Genomic DNA, 18,920 nt, shown 5'->3' on the forward strand with positions numbered 1-18,920 from the left:
TTTTTTTATCAGGTAGTCAGGTACTCTTTTACAACTGGGTCTCATCTTAGAACAGGCCTGATCAGTTTATTTTTACAGGATGCCAGAGAAACTTCAAAGAGGAAGTGGTGTGGGGGCTGTGCTTTGGCAAAGTGGGTGGGGTTATATCCTTCCTGTTTGGCCCTGTCCGGGGGTGTCCTCGGATGGGGCCACAGTGTCTCCTGACCCCTCCTGTCTCAGCCTCCAGTATTTATGCTGCAGTAGTTTATGTGTCGGGGGGCTAGGGTCAGTTTGTTATATCTGGAGTACTTCTCCTGTCCTATTCGGTGTCCTGTGTGAATCTAAGTGTGCGTTCTCTAATTCTCTCCTCTCTTTATTTCTCTCTCTCAGAGGACCTGAGCCCTAGGACCATGCCCCAGGACTACCTGACATGATGACTCCTTGCTGTCCCCAGTCCACCTGGCTGTGCTGCTGCTCCAGTTTCAACTGTTCTGCCTTATTATTATTCGACCATGCTGGTCATTTATGAACATTTTAACATCTTGGCCATGTTCTGTTAGAATCTCCACCCGGCACAGCCAGAAGAGGACTGGCCACCCCACATAGCCTGGTTCCTCTCTAGGTTTCTTCCTAGGTTTTGGCCTTTCTAGGGAGTTTTTCCTAGCCACCGTGCTTCTACACCTGCATTGCTTGCTGTTTGGGGTTTTAGGCTGGGTTTCTGTACAGCACTTTGAGATCTCAGCTGATGTACGAAGGGCTATATAAATAAATTTGATTTGATTTTGATTTGAAGTCTCTCACAACGATAGCTCAGCTTAGCGCAGGGAGGCCAGGGGCCACTTAGTCTTTTCTCCTGAAGAAAAAAAACTGAACATTAGCAAGTAAAATACTCGGAAGCGGTGGATGGTGTGCACGCCTCCTGAGTCGGACTAGAAGTTCACTCCGAATATCTCTTCTCTTCTCCGGAATTACGTTTTTGACATTTTTGAAAACATATTCAAAATGAAAAGCTCAAACGTCTTGAGTCAATAAGTATTCAACCCCTTTGTTATGGCAAGCCTAAATAAGTTCAAGAGTAAAACTAAATTGTACGGATTCACGCTGTGTGCAATAATCGTGTTTAACATGATTTTCGAATGACGACCTAATCTATGTACCCCAAGCATACAATAATCTGTAAAGTCACTCAGTCGAGCAGTGAATTTCAAACAGCAATTTAACTTCTTAATTAACTCAGTTGCCGGACAGGAAGGCAACTGCTCAGAGATTTCACAATGAGGCCAATTGTGACTTTAAAACTGTTACAGAGTTTAATGGCTGTGGTAGGAGAAAACTGAGATCAACATCTTTGTAGTTACTCCACAATACTAACCTAAATAACAGAGTGAAAAGAAGGAATATTGTACAGCATAAAACAGCATGTTTTCAATAAGGCACTCAAGTATAACTGGCCAAAAAATTGGCAAAGAAATTAACTTAAGTTAAAGTCCTATATAGAAAGCGTTATGTTTGGGGCAAATCCAACACAACACATCACTGAGTACCACCCTTCATATTTTCAAGCAAGGTGGTGGCTACATAACGTTATTGGAATGCATGTCATTGAAAAGGACTAGGGATTTTTGGAGGATAAAAATACATGGAATACAGCTAAGCAAAGGCAAAATCCTAGAGGAAAACTTGGTTCAGTCTGCTCTCCAACACACACTGGGAGACCAATTCACCTTTCAGGAGGACAATAACCTAAAACACAAGGCCAAATTTAGCCTGGAGTTGCTCACCAAAACAATACTGAATGTCCCTGACAGGCCTAGTTACAATTTTGAATTAAATTGGCTTAAAAATCTATGCAAGACTTGAAAATGGCTGCCTAGAAATGGTCAACAACCAACTTGACAGAACTTGAAGAATTAAAAAAAGACTAATGTGCAGATATTGTACAATACAGGTTGGCAATGCTCTTAGAGATCTACCCAGAAAGACTCACAGCTGCAATCAATGCCAAAGACGCTTCTACAAAGTCTTGACTCAGGGGTGTGAATAATTATGTATATTAGAAATGTCTTGATTTCATTTTCAATACATTTGCAGAAATGTACAATTTACAATGTGTCATTATGGGGTATTGTGTCTAGATGGGTGATAACATTTGCATTTGTCATTTGTAACAAGTCAATTATTTTTGGTAGCATTTTTATGTTGAAAATAAAACAAACATTTGGTTCATCTTTCCCCATATTCCATCCAGATCGCTTTATTTTTCATTATATATTACAGTTGATCTTTCTTGAATAAGTTTCTCCAATTATTTTTGTTTTTCTCTAACTTATTCTGTATCTCTATTGTACAGTTTTTTGTTGCTATTTATCTGTACTGTTAGTCCTTCTATTTCATTTGTTAATATGAACTCTTTTGACCTAAATTGCTTTTGTTTTAAGATGAATATTGAATTGCTTGGCCTCTAGTGGCACATTTAAAAGTGTCCTATACAATAAGGGCATCTGCTGTACCCATATTATGTCGGATAAAGTCAGAAATAAATTATTCTGTCCTAGTTTAAAAAAAGTTATCACCGTTCGATTAAATTGAATTAGATTACATTTCCAATATCCTCACCAATGTGGAAATTCTGTAATAGTAATGTACAGTACCAGTCAAAAGTATGGACACACCTACTCATTCAAGGGTTGTTCTTAATGTTTTACTATTTTCACAATTGTAGAATAATAGTGAAGACATCAAAACTATGAAATAGCACATATGGAATCATGTAGTAATCAAAACAGTGATATATTTTAGATTTTAGATTCTTCAAAGTAGCCACCTTTTGCCTAGATGACACTCCTGGCATTCTCTCATCCAGCTTCATGAGGTAGTCACCTGGAATACTTTTCAATTAACAGGTGTGCCTTGTTAAAAGTAAACGTGTGGAATTTCTTTCCTTCTTAATGTGTTTGAACCAATCAGTTGTATTGTGACAAGGTAGGGGTGGTATACAGAAGATAGCCCTATTTGGTAAAAGACCAAGTCTATATTATGGCAAGAACAGCTCAAATAAGCAAAGAGTAACGACAGTCCATAATCACTTTAAGGTCAGTCAATCCAGAAAACCATCAAGCACCATGATGAAACTGGCACTCATAAGGACTGCCACAGGTAAGGAAGACCCAAAGTTAACTCAGGAATTGCAGCCCAAATAAATGCTTCACAGGGTCCAAGTAACAGACACATCTCAACATCAACTGTTCAGAGGAGACCGCGTGAATCAGGCCTTCATAGTTGAATTGTTGCAAAGAAAACACTACTAACGGACACAAATAATAAGAAGTCTCTGCTTGGGCCAAGAAAAAGTGCATTGTACATTAGACAGGTGGAAATCTGTCCTTTGGTCTGATGAATCCAAATGTGAGATTTTTGGTTCCAACCACTGTGTCTTTGTGAAGCGCAGAGTAGGTGGTCGGGTGATCTTTGCATGTGTATTTCCCACGTGAAGCATGGAGGACGAGGTGTGATGGTGTGGTTGTGCTTTGCTGGTGACACTGTCTGTGATTTATTTAGAATTCAAGGCACACTTAACCAGCATGGCTACCACAACATTCTTCAGCAATATGCCACCCCATCTGGTTTGCGTTCAGTGGGTCTATCCTTTTTATTTTAACAGGACAATCACCCAGCACACCTCCAGCCTGTGTAAGGGCTATTTGACCAAGAAGGAGAGTCATGGAGTGTTGCATCAGATGACCTGGCCTCCACAATTACCCAACCTCAACCCAATTGAGATGGTTTGGGATGAGTTGGACCGCAGTGTGAAGGAAAATCAGCCAACAAGTGCATAGCATATGTGGAAACTCCTTCAAGACCATTGGGAAAGCATTCCAGGTGAAGTTGGTTGAGAGAATGTCAAGAGTGTGCAAAGCTGTAATCGAGGCAAAGGGTGGCTACTTTGAAGAATCTAAAATCTAACATATATTTTGATTTGTTGAACACTTTTTGGGGTTACTACATGATTCCATATGTGTTATTTCATAGTTCTGATGTCTTCACTATTATCCTCCAATGGAGAAAATAGTAAAAAATAACAAAAAAAGTAGGTAGGTGAAAAGGTTATATTTCTGCGGCGTACACCTCACTGACAATATGAAATGGTGCACCCACACAGACAGTGTGGTAAAGAAGGCACAACAGTGGCTCTTCAACATCAGGAGGCTGAAGAAATTTGTCTTGGCCCTCACAAACCCTCACAAACCTTTACAGATGCGCAATTGAGAGAATCCTGTCGGGCTGTATCACCTCCTGGTAAGGCAACTGCACCGTCCGCAACCGCAGGGCTCTCCAGAGGGTGATGTGGTCAGCCCAGAGCATCACTGGGGACACACTGCCTGCCCTCCAGGACAACTACAGCCCCCAATGTCACAGGAAGGTCAAACAGATCATCAAGGACATCAACCACCTGAGCCAGGGCCTGTTCACCCCATTATCATCCAGAAGGCGAGGTCAGTACAGGTACATCAAAGCTGGGTCCGAGAGACTAAAAATCAGTCTCATGTAAACATTATTAAAGTGATTCGTGTTCCATTATTAAAGGGACCAGTGAGTACAAGTCTATGTTCATAAGGCAGCAGCCTCTAGGGTGTAGGGTTGAGTAACTGGGTGGTAGCTGGCTAGTGATGGCTATTTAACAGTCTGATGACCTTGATCACAGAAGCTACTCTCATTAACACACTGGTGTTCTCCGTTTTCTCTGCGACCCCCAGCGTCTTGGGACTCGTCTGAAGTCAGTACAGCTTATCTGCCAACTTCTGTCTTTCCCTTTCCTAAAAGTTTGGGCTATACACTAATCCGACTCCTATCTGCAAAGGTGAGACTCTCACTGACACGTACACCTTGGTTGCTTTGCTCTAGGACGCCTCACAAGACGCCTCACAGGCCTCACAAGACTCATCTGAATGTACCATGGTACCAGTTGAGAAAATTTTTATGTAAAAATGGATGTAAGTATATAAGGAGACTGTTTAGTGCCAAAAATAAGGGGTTAAATACATGTAACATATTATATATAATAATATATATAAATGTTTCCTGATCTTTCTTATACCTCTAAGATATATGTTCATGTTGTAAATCTGTTAATCAGTGCATTTGTAAGGGCTAATAGCAGTAAGGCCAAAACACTTTTTTCATCAAATAATTTGTTTTTGTATTTTTTTTATGCTTCATGGGTCTTAGGCTCTTATGGGTTAAGGTGTTAGGATACATAGATTGTGTGCGGTTATCTTTCACCATACAAACTGGTAATAACTTGTTTCATCACACTTGACATCCATACAAAACAATCTATAATTTAATAGTGGAAAGCTCATGTCATAAACAAATATTTTGCTATTTACAGCACAGTATCTTCATTTCATTTCAATTATATTGGAAGCAAACTTCAGTAGCAACATTGGTTTTGGTAATACCTCAATATTCTCTTCAGGTATTTTAATTTGTAGCATTTGTAACATCACATAATTCACCAATTTCAGAGATGAACCTATCAATAAAAGCAATATCCCAAATGATTATTTTTTAAATTTAGTTTATAAAAAAAAATATCTATTTCAATATGTATTTTAAGAAATACAAAAGTAGAAGTACATAGAAGACAAATACCTGAGTACCCCACATGATAATCATTACAACAAATATATAAGTGCACATTCCTAACCCATTTTCATAGTGCCAAAATAAACACCATATATAATATGTTTACAACAATACACAGTAACCCTCTTTTACCAGTTTTGTTGGTTTGCGCTTAAGAATAATAAAAAAGCATGTCATTTTCACAAAACTATTCATATTTTACATTTACCAAGAAAAATATAAATCTAGCTCCGTTTTCAGTAAGTATAAAAATGTAGCACAATCAGGAGCGTCACTAATTCCACTTCAAGTATGCTCTTCATCTAGGAGTGTGGAGTCTGTCAATAATATCACTTCTTCTTTGTGTTCATATAGGCTCATATAAGTTCATATATATGCTATAGCCTACAGATATATTTACACATGATGCTTCAACTTTATATTCATCACTCTTTAACAAGGTTGTACAAACAGAGGTAAGACGGCTCGTACAACAGCGGTAGGTCCAGAAACAAGCACTTTGAGCTAAGGCCTCTACATATACACACAGTAAAAGCTGCAGGTGAAAAAAAAAAAAAACACATTTAACTCTACGCTATCGAGTTCACATTCAAAAACAATCATCTGTATTGTTTTCTTCCCAGTGACTTTTTGTTAAATAGATCATTCTTCAAAAGTCTAATCTTGGTGCTGACACTGTCTTTCTCAATGGGGGAGTTGCCAAAGCAATTTCTGCACACGTCGATGCTTTTGGAAGGAGAGAATAAAACAGAATACAAACAGATTATCTACAGGGACAAATATAACATATAATGTATGTTATATTTATACTCTGCATAAATGTTTTTGTAAGAGATAGTAAAGCAATTGTGTGCTGTTTACTACAGGTGGTATGACAAATGTTTTTCATACAGTACCAGTCAGACATTTGGACACTCCTACTCATTGAAGGATTTTCTTGATTTTTTAAAACTATTTTCTACATTGTAGAATAGTAGTGAAGACATCAAAACTATGAAATAACACGTATGGAATCATGTAGTAACCAAGAAAGTGTTAAACAAATCTACATATATTTGATATTTGAGATTCTTCAAAGTAGCCATCTTTTGCATAGATGACAGCTTTGCACACTCTTGGCATTATCTCAGCCAGCTTCATGAGGATAAGAGGTGTGCCTTCTTAAACATACATTTTTTTTTAAAGTATTTCCTTCTTAATGTGTTTGAGCCAATCAGGTGTGTTGTGACACGGTAAGGGTGGTATACAGAAGATTGCCCTATTTGGTAAAAGACCAAGTCCATATTATGGCAAAAACAGCTCAAATGAGCAAAGAAAAACATCATTACTTTAGGACATGTAGGTCAGTCAATCCAGAAAATGTCAAGAACTTTGAAAGTTTCTTAAAGTGCAGTCTTAAAAACCATCAAGCGCTATGATGAAACAGGCTCTCATGAGGACCACCACAGGAAAAGAAGACCCAGAGTAACCTCTGTTGCAGAGGATACATTCATTAGAGTTACCAGCCTCAGAAATTGCAGCCCAAATAAATACTTCACAGAGTTCAAGTAACAGACACATCTCAACATCAACTGTTCAGAGGAGACCGTGTGAATCAGGCCTTCATGGTCAAATTGCTCCAAAGAAACCACTACTAAAGGACACCAATAATAAGAAGATACTTGCTTGGGCCAAGAAACATGAGCAATGAACATTAGACCGGTGGAAATCTGTCCTTTGGTCTGATGAGTCCTAATTTGAGATTTTTGGTTCCAACCGACTCAGAGTATCTGAACAGATGATCTCCACATGTGTGGTTCCCACCGTGAAGCATGGAAGAAGAGGTGTGATGGTGTGTGGGTGCTTTGCTGGTGACAATTTTGGTGATTTATTTAGAATTCAAGGCACACTCTGCATTCTGCAGCGATATGCCATCCCATCTGGTTTGTGCTTAGTGGGACTATCATTTGTTTTTGACCCAACACACCTCCACGCTGTTTAAGGGCTATTTGACCAAGAAGGAGAGTGATGGAGTGCTGCATCAGATGACCCGGCCTCCACAATCACCCGACCTCAACCCAATTGAGATGGTTTGGGATGAGTTGGACCGCAGTGAAGGAAAAGTAGCCAAGTGCTCAGCATATGTCGGAACTCCTTCAAGACTGTTTGAAAAGCATTCCAGTTGAAGTTGGTTGAGAGAATGTCAAGAGTGTGCAAAGCTGTCATCAAGGCAAAGGGTGGCTACTTTGAAGAATCACAAATATAAAATATATTTTGATTTGTTTAACACTTTTTTTTTTAACTAAATGATTCCATGTGTTATTTCATAGTTTTGATGTCTTCACTATTATTCTACAATGTAGAAAATAGTACAAATAAAGAAAAACCCTTAATTGAGTAGGTGTGTCAAAACCTTTGGCTGGTGCTGTATATTCTAAAAAACATCTCGAAAAATGATTTCTTTGCATCATACTTGCTTCATAGCGAGCTGTTATGTTTGTGGATTTGTTTAGACAAAGAAAATAGGCAGACATACAATAGATTTAAGACAACTATAACATAGAATAGGCCTATACCGTTGCATTAGAACACCTATAGAAATACATCTTATCAAAGATAAAGGTGTGATTAAATACAAAAATAGGGGCGCTTATTTAATAAGAATTATGCAGTGTGGGAATGTACAATGTACAATAGTATATGAGATACTACAACAACTAAAAAGTGTAAACAGATACTATTGCCAATACTTTACAGTAACAATAAGCTGTTGCAATAGAAGTACCGTAAGTCTGTTGCACTATGAGTAGATATGTCATTTGTCCAAGTCGCTGTCATCTAAACAGAAATAAGCTGCTACTTTGACCAGGAAGGTTACATAGACCAGGCAGGAGAGGAGAAGTTTGAATTGAACAGTGAACTGTTCCTGGCCATATACATAGGGCCATTCCAATGGCCAAAGACTATCAAGACAAAAGACAGTGTCAATTCAAAATATGGTATACGCTGCAAAATAAACAGAACAACAGCGATATTACATATTTTGCCAGCAAAATATGAGTTATCTAAAGAGCAGTATGTACATTGTCTTATGCATTTGTCCAAGTGCACCTAGATTATCATATTTGATCCAAATCAGTGCCATCTTTCTTCATTGGCATTATCCTTCTAAAAAGGCTCTCAGTAAACTCTAAACCACACTGCTTTCTGTCTACTTGACAGTAGCAGTGTATCGGTTTAAAGTGCATTGCCATTTGTACTGGGCTAAATGCTTTCCACATGATTCATATCCACTGTACAGCAAAGTTCGGATCAATTCTATTTTAATTCTATCAACAAAAAAAGTAAATTGCAATTCCAAATTCCAATGCCAATTTTCCTTATTGCTTTTTTTCATTGACTGAATTGAAATGGTATTGATCCCAACCCTGGAGTACAGTGGAGTACATGCACTGACATGTAATCTGCAGAAAGCAGCCTGTTCACTAAAGACACATGAGTGGAGTAAAGGCAAGCTGCGAGAAAGATATGTGAAGTTGCTATTCAACCAGGGAGTGCCTAATCCATTCCTCCACATCCCTCAAGGCATCAGGCTGCTAGTGCAAGAACAGGTTTAGGGAGGCAGGTTGCAGTGCAGTGCTTTTCCTTTCCTCTGTGAAGTGTTGTGGAACTGATAAGGTTAAAGGAACTGTTCTAATGAAAGCAGATAGTTAGCTAGTGTAATGAACAACACTTTAATGACAAATTTGTATACAATGTCTGGAAAAGTAAATCAATGTCTGAGTAAGTCTCTCTCTTTCTCTTTTATTTTCTTTCTTTCTCTCTTTCTTGTTCTCTCTCTCTCTCACTCTCTCTTCTCTCTCCCTCTCTAATGTGGCTGGTGTGACAACACGTCTGAGCAGTTTGCAGTTAGCAAGGCTTTTGACACAAGACAGAGAGATGTGTATTGCATGAAATGGTTTGGTTGGTGGAGTCAGGGAAAGCCCCCTTGACAAGTTGAGCTCTTCCATGGCAGTCTGTGTTGCAGCAAACAAGTGCAACAATACAGTATGCAAGACAAGGACAGTGAAACGACTTATAAAACTATAATATAACTACTCACAGTATTAGTTGCTCTTTGACAATCTCAGAGACAGACCACAACAAAACTGAATAGGTGTACTTGTTCTTTGTCCTCTTTTTTCCACGCGAAGAAATCCCTCACTTCAGATGCATATCTCAACTTTAAAATCTTCAAAACACCTTAAAAAATGAAAATGTGTATTTGGCCCAGACCTTCATATATTTGTTTGGAATTATATAGTCAGTATCATTATGCTGCAGCAAATGTTAGTTAGTTTTCTCTGCCTTGGTTCGCTGCATTGATCACACACAGTTAGTTCAACATCACAGTCCTGGGGTGGGGATGGGGAGGGACGGCTCCTGTCTTGTCCAGCCCTCTACTGGAAGGTGTGTTCCCCGCGGACGATGTGAGATGAGAACTCGTAGCGGTCCTTACTGTGGTGGCCACAGATGTTGCACTCCAGCGGGTCCCTGTAACCATGACAGCCCATGTGGATGGTGTACATAACGTGGTCCAGGAAGAGAACACAGCAGTGCTCACACTGGAACACCCTCACCTCCCGGCCTTCTCGCCCAAACACACGCACCCCGTCCCGACTCGTCTCTGCCGCCTCTCCCCGGGCCACCTCCGCTGTCAACCCCACCCCACCCACCTCAGCCCCACCTTGTCCCTCCTCTCTCCCGCCATTGGCTGGGCTGGGTCTGGACCTGGGTCGGGGGTGGGGGTTGTTTCGGTGGTTCCTGTGGTAACCCAGCCTCTCCTGTGGGCTGCTCCGTGCAGATTCGGCCGAGTCCAGCCCACTATTGCTAGGACACTCTCTCTCCTCTCTGGTACCCTGGAGCTGGTGCTGCTTAGGTCTGGTGAGGGCGATGGGCCCGTTGGAGGAGGGAGTAAAGTCAGGAAGAGGAGGGTGCAGAGGTGAAGGATGAGGTGGGGCGTCCCGGCTGCTTGGTCGGTCCATACGGTGCCCTGGCCCTGGTTCCAGGGGGTAGACGTGGTGGAAGAGGGGGTTGCCCATGTTTACCACCTCAGCCATTGAGAGGGATGGGTGTGGACCGTGTGGACCGTGCGGATGGGGGTGGTGGACCAGGGGTCTCAGGGAGTCAGAGCCCAGGTAAGAGATGGCGTTGTTGATAGCCTGGTCCATCATGTGAGCCTGCATCAGCTCTGCCTCCTTCTCATACTTCAGACCCATCTCATAGCTCAGCTCTGGGTAACTGTAACGAATCATCTTCTCACCTGCACAGAGCACAGAATACATATTACCACAATGAAACTCACATATGTATGGAGAAAGTGTCTGGTTGAATGACACCTCTTGAAACCATGTTTAGCGACAACTAGTATACTATACATACAAGTGTAAATATATACTGTAGTATATGAATATGAGTGCCTGTCAAAGTTGAACCTTTTCCCTTTTGAGAAGCTAAGCATTATGTTCTTGTTTTTCGTATTGCATTATCTCAGAGGTTTTGTGTTTAATAGTGGAAATCCCCATCTATCTGAATGCACTGTTTAACCCTTCCAGAACAGGGATGCGGTGAGCTGTTTTGCCCCTCTCTCGATAAGAGCTATGGCAGAGATACAGGTGTAACAAACCACAGAGTGAAAAACATGCCCTCGTCTCTCTCATCCGCTCTCTGTGTCTCGCTCTATCTAATAGTGCAGTGAATTATACCTCACAAACAAAATAATTGTGTTCAACGCTAATATGTCCACTAAATGTTTACAACTGTTTCGTAATACAAAGAAAATTAAGGTTTTTGATGATAAGTATTTATTGTAATTGAATGTAGAAATACAGTGAATAAGACCAATGGATCTGAAATCTAAAACAATCGAACAAAAGGCTGAAATCTGTGATTAGTGTGTTCATTTCTACCGTTAAATCAAGGTCATATTTTTGTTGCTAAACCTCTGCCCAGGCACGCAATTCCCTTTTTTGCATGCATAAACTCATCCTGTAACAGTTCGGTCAAACTGAACATAAAAAATCTAAACTGTAAACTGAATTTAACCTAACAGGTAAAATTCAATCAAAAAATGGAATTAACAAAATACCCCACAAATGACTTAGTGATATGAGGTAGATGCAAAACGTAAACAATATGGTGGGTCAATTTCTGTAACAACTAAGAGTGTTGACGTGAGAGGCTGAACTTCTCAACTGTTTTGGTGCCCTGCATGCACAGACACTGTGTGTGACTGTGTGAGAGCGAAGTGTTGCATCTCACTCATCTCAATATCTCTGGTGCTGCTCGTGGTAACGTAATTTTGCTGAGTCTACCTTTAATAACAAATGAATAATTATCAAACACTGAAATATTTCAAATAGTTATTGTAAAGAAAAATGAAATTATGTATTGTATTTTAAATACAATAGTTATATAAGCTTATATGAGTAATTGTGAGTTAGTGATCCTTGGGGTCAACACATCATTGTGCTCCCCATCACAGGAAGTGATGTGATGATTCTTACCCACAAACTTTTGTGGGGTGGTGCTCTTCCTCTTCCCCATGTTACTCTGCAGTCTCTCGATGACTGGTGGGCGGTCGAAGGTTGCCCTGGCAACAGCCTCGGCCAGGGGCCTCTGCTCTTTAGGGACCTCACCTAGGGGTCAGAGGAGTGTGTGTGTGTGTGTGTGTGTGTGTGTGTGTGTGTGTGTGTGTGTGTGTGTGTGTGTGTGTGTGTGTGTGTGTGTGTGTGTGTGTGGAAAAGCAGAATGAAAGTCTGCACCAAGGCTTGTAGGTAGTAGGTGGCTGGTGTATGAATGTCAAGTAACTAAGTAGAGTTTACAGGGTACTCACACTTACTCTACAATAAGGAGGCAGGGAAATACAATTGGTCTTCAATTAAACTTCATGCTTGAATGATCAATTATAAAAAGAGGAAGTGCAAGGTGCAGAAAAGTGACAAAACTAGCAGACGTTTCCACATCTATACCATCAACAGTGCTGTACCATATAGCAGGTCTCTGTACCAGAGCAGGACATTGACACTCACCTGGATAAGGTCCGGTGATGGAGGTGGGATCCATGGCAACACTCTGAAGGTAGTTATGGCAACGCTCTTTATGCTCCTCCAATGAAATCCTCTGTTTGTAGCTCCGCCCACAGTAGTTGCACTTGTGTGGTTTGCCCACTAAACGAGAGAAATTATATCAAAATAACAAATAACAAATAACAAATATTATTTTAATAGACAGATGGATGGACAGAGACAGAGAGTGGGCATGGTCCAAAGCATTTTTGTGGCGACGCAAATCTACAGTATGTGAACTCTCTAGGAGGTTATAGTAAACACATAGAACCTGTGGAGAACAGAGTCTATGTGAACTCTCTAGGAGGTTATAGTAAACGCATAGAACCTGTGGAGAACAGAGTCTATGTGAACTCTCTAGGAGGTTATAGTAAATGCATAGAACCTGTGGAGAACAGAGTCTATGTGAACTTTCTAGGACAGTGTTCCCAACTCCAGTCCTCGAGTACGCCCATAGTACACCTTTTGGTTGTAGCCCGAGACAAGCACACCTGATTCAACTTGTCAACTAATCATCAAGCCCTCAATGAGTTCAATCAGGTGAGTTGGTCCGGGGCTAAAACAAAAATGTGTGCTGTTGGGGGTACTGGAGGTCTGGAGTTGAGAAACACTGCTGTAGGAGGTTGTAGTAAACAAACAGAACCCATGGAGAAGACAGAAAATAGAGGAGGGCTATGATGCGCTATGGAGTAATTATGCTCCACAGCTAGTAGGATCCCTCACACAAACCAGACTCTCGAATACAGACTTGTCCCTTTCATACACCAGGGAACAACTGTTACAACTCTTCCAGGCGCCAAATACTAGTTTACTACTATGTTGCATAATTCAAAGGGCCTGTAGGCCCAGTACAGAGACAGTCAATACGTTCTGCATCCCTTAGTGGGAGGAAAATAACGCCAACGTTAGACCTAAACAACGCATGTATTTCTCCTCAGCAGCTGGAGGTGGGAAGTGATTCATGCTGCCAGTTCCATTCAGATGGGGTTTCTGCTGGTGAGATAGGCCAAAACCTCACCTAGCTTTCCCACAGAGAAGATCCATCCGTTCATCCTTCCTTCCTTCCTTCCTTCCTTCCTTCCTTCCTTCCTTCCTTCCTTCCTTCCTTCCTTCCTTCCTTCCTTCCTTCCTTCCTTCCTTCCTTCCTTCCTTGCTTCCTTCTACTTCATTCATTCACTCATGAATGAATTACTCATTAATGAATGAATGAATGAATAAATTCACAATGAGTTGGCGTTCCAGACAACACCCACCAGTGACCCAGACTCTGGCCCAAAATAGGAGCAGTTCACTTGATGAAATGTATAGCAGAGGTGACTACGTCACTAGAAACTACCTGACCTTTTACTGTGGGAATAAAATGTTTCAGTCTGATAACAAAGATACTTTTATCTAAAGCGACTTACAGTCACGCGCGCATACATTTAACGTATGGGCGGTCTTGGGAATCAAACCCACTACCCTGGCATTATAAGAATCCAATGTTCTACCAACTTAAGTAATATAATGTCACGGTAATGGAAAAACACCCTGAACTGTCTGTCTGCTCCAATGATCGAGGCCAAAGCACCTGCGAACTGTCGCCAGCTGCCAGCCGCAATGGGCAGTTACACTTTCACGTTGGAATAGGCAACACACACACACCTCATTTACACAACCTCCCCCACGTGGCCTTTTGCAGATGTTGGATGTATCACCAAAATCCCGCTTTCAGCAACTATTCTTGAACATGCAAATAGCCTCAACGCTCTCAGCCTTTAGACTCAGTCGGCTGCATCTATTTGGGTGACAAACAGGAACCTATTGTTTCTTGTCTCAGAAACCTTTTATTGTCTCATGTAATGTCAAAAATGAGTGACCCCATAGCTCTCCATGTAGCATCTAAAACACCTCCAAGAACAACCAATCACATGCACACTACACATTTGCACAGCAATTCTAGGAATGATTTCATATTGCCATTCAACAATGTGTTTGTGATGGGTTCAGATACTGTACAACACAATCCATGCAGTGCCAATCTGTGACACCTACAGCACCCAATGTCACAGGAAGGCCAAAAAGATCATCAAGGACAACAACCACCCGAGCCACAGCCTGTTCACCCTGCTATCATCCAGAAGGCGAGATCAGTACAGGTGCATCTAAGCTGGGACGAAGAGACTAACATAGAGAGGCTGCTGCCAACATACAGACTTAAATCTCTGGCCACTTTAATAAATGGACTTAATAAATGTATCACTAGTCACGTTAAAAAACGACACTTTAATAATGTCTACATACCCTACATTACTTATCTCATATGTATATACTGTACTCTATACCATCTACTGCATCTTGCCTGCGCCGCACGGCCATCGCTCATCCATTTATTTATTTGTACATATTCTCATTCATCCCTTTACATTTGTGTGTATAAGGTAGTTGTTGTGAATTTGTTACATTATTTGTAAGATATTACTGCATTGTCTGTACTAAAAGCATAAGCATTTCCCTACACTCACATTAACATCTGCTAACCATGTGTATGTGACTAATACAATTTAATTTGATTTGATTTTGATTGTACAATACATTGTCACTGTCTCTCTCTGTTTCTCTGTTTCCTGGCACTGTGTCATGGGTCTCCCAGGGGGCCGGGAGGGACAGAGAAAGAGAGAGGAGAAGGGAGAAGAGCCCTTTCAACTACAGCCTTGTAGGTAAGAGAACGGCATGCGAACCTACTCTGTATGCCACAGAAGAGTGCCTACAATTCCATTCAACGCTCAGGTTGTGTAGTAGGTAGGTTGAGGGGCGGAGGGGATTCAAACAGTAAGTTGGATGAAGGCCGGGGGGATTCATATAGTAGGTAGGCTGAGGGGCGAGGGGGATTCATATAGTAGGTAGGCTGATGGGCGAGGGGGATTCATATAGTATGTAGGCTGAGGGGCGAGGGGGATTCATATAGTAGGTAGGCTGAGGGGCGAGGGGGATTCATATAGAAGGTAGGCTGAGGGGCGAGGGGATTCATATAGTAGGTAGGCTGATGGGCGAGGGGGATTCATATAGTAGGTAGGCTGAGGGGCGAGGGGGATTCATATAGCAGGTAGGCTGATGGGCGAGGGGGATTCATATAGTAGGTAGGCTGATGGGCGAGGGGGATTCATATAGTAGTTAGGCTGATGGGCGAGGGGGATTCATATAGTAGGTAGGCTGAGGGGCAGAAGGGATTCATATAGTAGGTAGGCTGAGGGGCGAGGGGGATTCATATAGTAGGTAGGCTGATGGGCGAGGGATTCATATAGTAGGTAGGCTGAGGGGCAGAAGGGATTCATATAGTAGGTAGGTTGAGGGGCAGAGGGGATTCAAACAGTAGGTTGGATGAAGGCCGGGGGGATTCATATAGTAGGTAGGCTGATGGGCGAGAGGGATTCATATAGTAGGTAGGCTGAGGGGCGAGGGCGCTTAGGGCGAGCAGGGGGATTCATATAGCAGGTAGGCTGATGGGCGAGGGGATTCATATAGTAGGTAGGCTGATGGGCGAGGGGATTCATATAGTAGGTAGGCTGATGGGCGAGGGGATTCATATAGTAGGTAGGCTGAGGGGCAGAAGGGATTCATATAGTAGGTAGGCTGAGGGGCGAGGGGGATTCATATAGTAGGTAGGCTGAGGGGCAGAGGGGATTCATATAGTAGGTAGGCTGAGGGGCAGAGGGGATTCATATAGTAGGTAGGCTGAGGGGCAGAGGGGATTCATATAGTAGGTTGGATGAAGGCCGGGGGGATTCATATAGTAGGTAGGTTGAGGGGCGAGGGGATTCATATAGTAGGTAGGCTGAGGGCGAGGGGATTCATATAGTAGGTAGGCTGAGGGGCAGAGGGGATTCATATAGTAGGTAGGCTGAGGGGCAGAGGGGATTCAAATAGTAGGTAGGCTGAGGGGCAGAGGGGATTCATATAGTAGGTAGACTGAGGGGCAGAGGTGATTCATATAGTAGGTAGGCTGAGGGGCAGAGGGGATTCATATAGTAGGTAGGCTGAGGGGCAGAAGGGATTCATATAGTAGGTAGGCTGAGGGGCGAGGGGGTTTCATATAGTAGGTAGGCTGAGGGGCAGAGGGGATTCATATAGTAGGTAGGCTGAGGTGCGAGGGGATTCATATAGTAGGTAGGCTGAGGGGAGGGGGGGATTCATATAGTAGGTAGGCTGAGGGGTGAAAGGGGATTCATATAGTAGGTAGGCTGAGGGGTGAAAGGGGATTCATATAGGAGGTAGGCTGAAGGGCGAAAGGGGATTCATATAGTAGGTAGGCTGAGGGGCAGAGGGGATTCATATAGTAGGTAGGCTGAGGGGAGAAAGGGGATTCATATAGTAGGTAGGCTGATGGGCGAGGGGGATTCATATAGTAGGTAGGCTGAGGGGCAGAGGGGATTCATATAGTAGGTTGGATGAAGGCCGGGGGGATTCATATAGTAGGTAGGTTGAGGGGCGAGGGGATTCATATAGTAGGTAGGCTGAGGGGCAGAAGGGATTCATATAGTAGGTAGGTTGAGGGGCAGAGGGGATTCAAACAGTAGGTTGGATGAAGGCCGGGGGGATTCATATAGTAGGTAGGCTGATGGGCGAGAGGGATTCATATAGTAGGTAGGCTGAGGGGCGAGGGGCGATGGGGATTCATATAGCAGGTAGGCTGATGGGCGAGGGGATTCATATAGTAGGTAGGCTGATGGGCATATAGTAGGTAGGAGGGGGATTCATATAGTAGGTAGGCTGAGGGGCAGAAGGGATTCATATAGTAGGTAGGCTGAGGGGCGAGGGGGATTCATATAGTAGGTAGGCTGAGGGGCAGAGGGGATTCATATAGTAGGTAGGCTGAGGGGCAGAGGGGATTCATATAGTAGGTTGGATGAAGGCCCGGGGGATTCATATAGTAGATAGGTTGAGGGGCGAGGGGGATTCATATAGTAGGTAGGCTGAGGGGCGAGGGGGATTCATATAGTAGGTAGGCTGAGGGGCAGAGGGGATTCATATAGTAGGTAGGCTGAGGGGCAGAGGGGATTCAAATAGTAGGTAGGCTGAGGGGCAGAGGGGATTCATATAGTAGGTAGGCTGAGGGGCAGAGGTGATTCATATAGTAGGTAGGCTGAGGGGCAGAGGGGATTCATATAGTAGGTAGGCTGAGGGGCAGAAGGGATTCATATAGTAGGTAGGCTGAGGGGCGAGGGGGATTCATATAGTAGGTAGGCTGAGGGGAGGGGGGGATTCATATAGTAGGTAGGCTGAGGGGCAGAAGGGATTCATATAGTAGGTAGGCTGAGGGGTGAAAGGGGATTCATATAGTAGGTAGGCTGAGGGGTGAAAGAGGATTCATATAGTAGGTAGGCTGAGGGTGAAAGGGGATTCACATAGTAGGTAGGCTGAGGGGTGAAAGGGGATTCATACAGCACTACTACTTACTACACCTTCATTTGCTGCCTACAATGACTGGAGGAGAGTGAAGAATGAATTTAGCTTAAAAAACAGGATGTGAAAATTTGAAAAAGGTCAAAAGAGAATGAAAGAGACAGAGACAAAGACAGACAAGATACAGAGAGAAATACCCTCTGGTTCTGGGTAGCTGCATATGAGTACTTCTAGGAGGACAACACTAGAGATGGTGGCGTACTGTCCTGGGTCTGGAGACCACAGAGAGAGAGGGGTCTTTGATGCAGAGCTAGGACAGTGAGTTACAGTTAGAGCAACACAGCACAGCGTTTCTTTAGTCTCCCCATATATCTACAGAGAACCGAGAGTTCCTTTCTGAGGAGACTAGACGTGTGCAGGCTATAGGAATGAAAGGAACATCATGTCCTGGGTGCCTAACCACAGCCCTTGTCTGTCTGCAAACAAAGCTTCAGAGAGATGCATCCATCCAACAATGAGAAACAATGATATTTGTGGGGACTGTTGCTAATCTGTCTCACACAAACTTAGACACAAGTCAGACGAGATCATGCTTTTAGTTACTTCGAGACAGACCTGTTCTATAGCCTGTTCTATAGCATCAACTATTTGACAAGTTGAGAATTTATTGAAACCAGGATATGATACTCAGTAGTAACCACAGGAATACAAAAAAGTTAAAGAAAGCATGACTCAATATAGAGGGAATAGGTGAATAAAGGAGTCACGGAGATGAGGAGGAAGAGGAGGATGAGGAGGAAGAAGAAGGAAGAACAGAGGTGGCAGAGA

General features: G+C 42.6%; 1 protein-coding gene across 4 annotated transcripts in view; it reads right to left on the reverse strand.

Moving 5' to 3' along the window:
* Positions 1-5,298: 5,298 nt before the first annotated feature.
* The window catches only part of LOC115129739 (zinc finger protein Helios-like), a 32,620-nt gene continuing 18,998 nt past the window's right edge, over positions 5,299-18,920 (reverse strand). For all 4 annotated transcript variants that reach the window (XM_029660421.2, XM_029660412.2, XM_029660432.2 and 1 more), the window contains 3 exons: positions 12,675-12,812; positions 12,150-12,281; positions 5,299-10,906 (listed from right to left, as the gene is read on the reverse strand). In XM_029660421.2, the coding sequence (XP_029516281.1) occupies positions 10,044-10,906; positions 12,150-12,281; positions 12,675-12,812 (1,133 nt within the window). In that variant the 3' untranslated portion in view covers positions 5,299-10,043. The remainder of the gene's footprint in view (positions 10,907-12,149; positions 12,282-12,674; positions 12,813-18,920) is intronic.

Source organism: Oncorhynchus nerka, linkage group LG1 (assembly GCF_034236695.1).
Source record: "Oncorhynchus nerka isolate Pitt River linkage group LG1, Oner_Uvic_2.0, whole genome shotgun sequence".
Lineage (NCBI taxonomy): Eukaryota > Metazoa > Chordata > Actinopteri > Salmoniformes > Salmonidae > Oncorhynchus > Oncorhynchus nerka.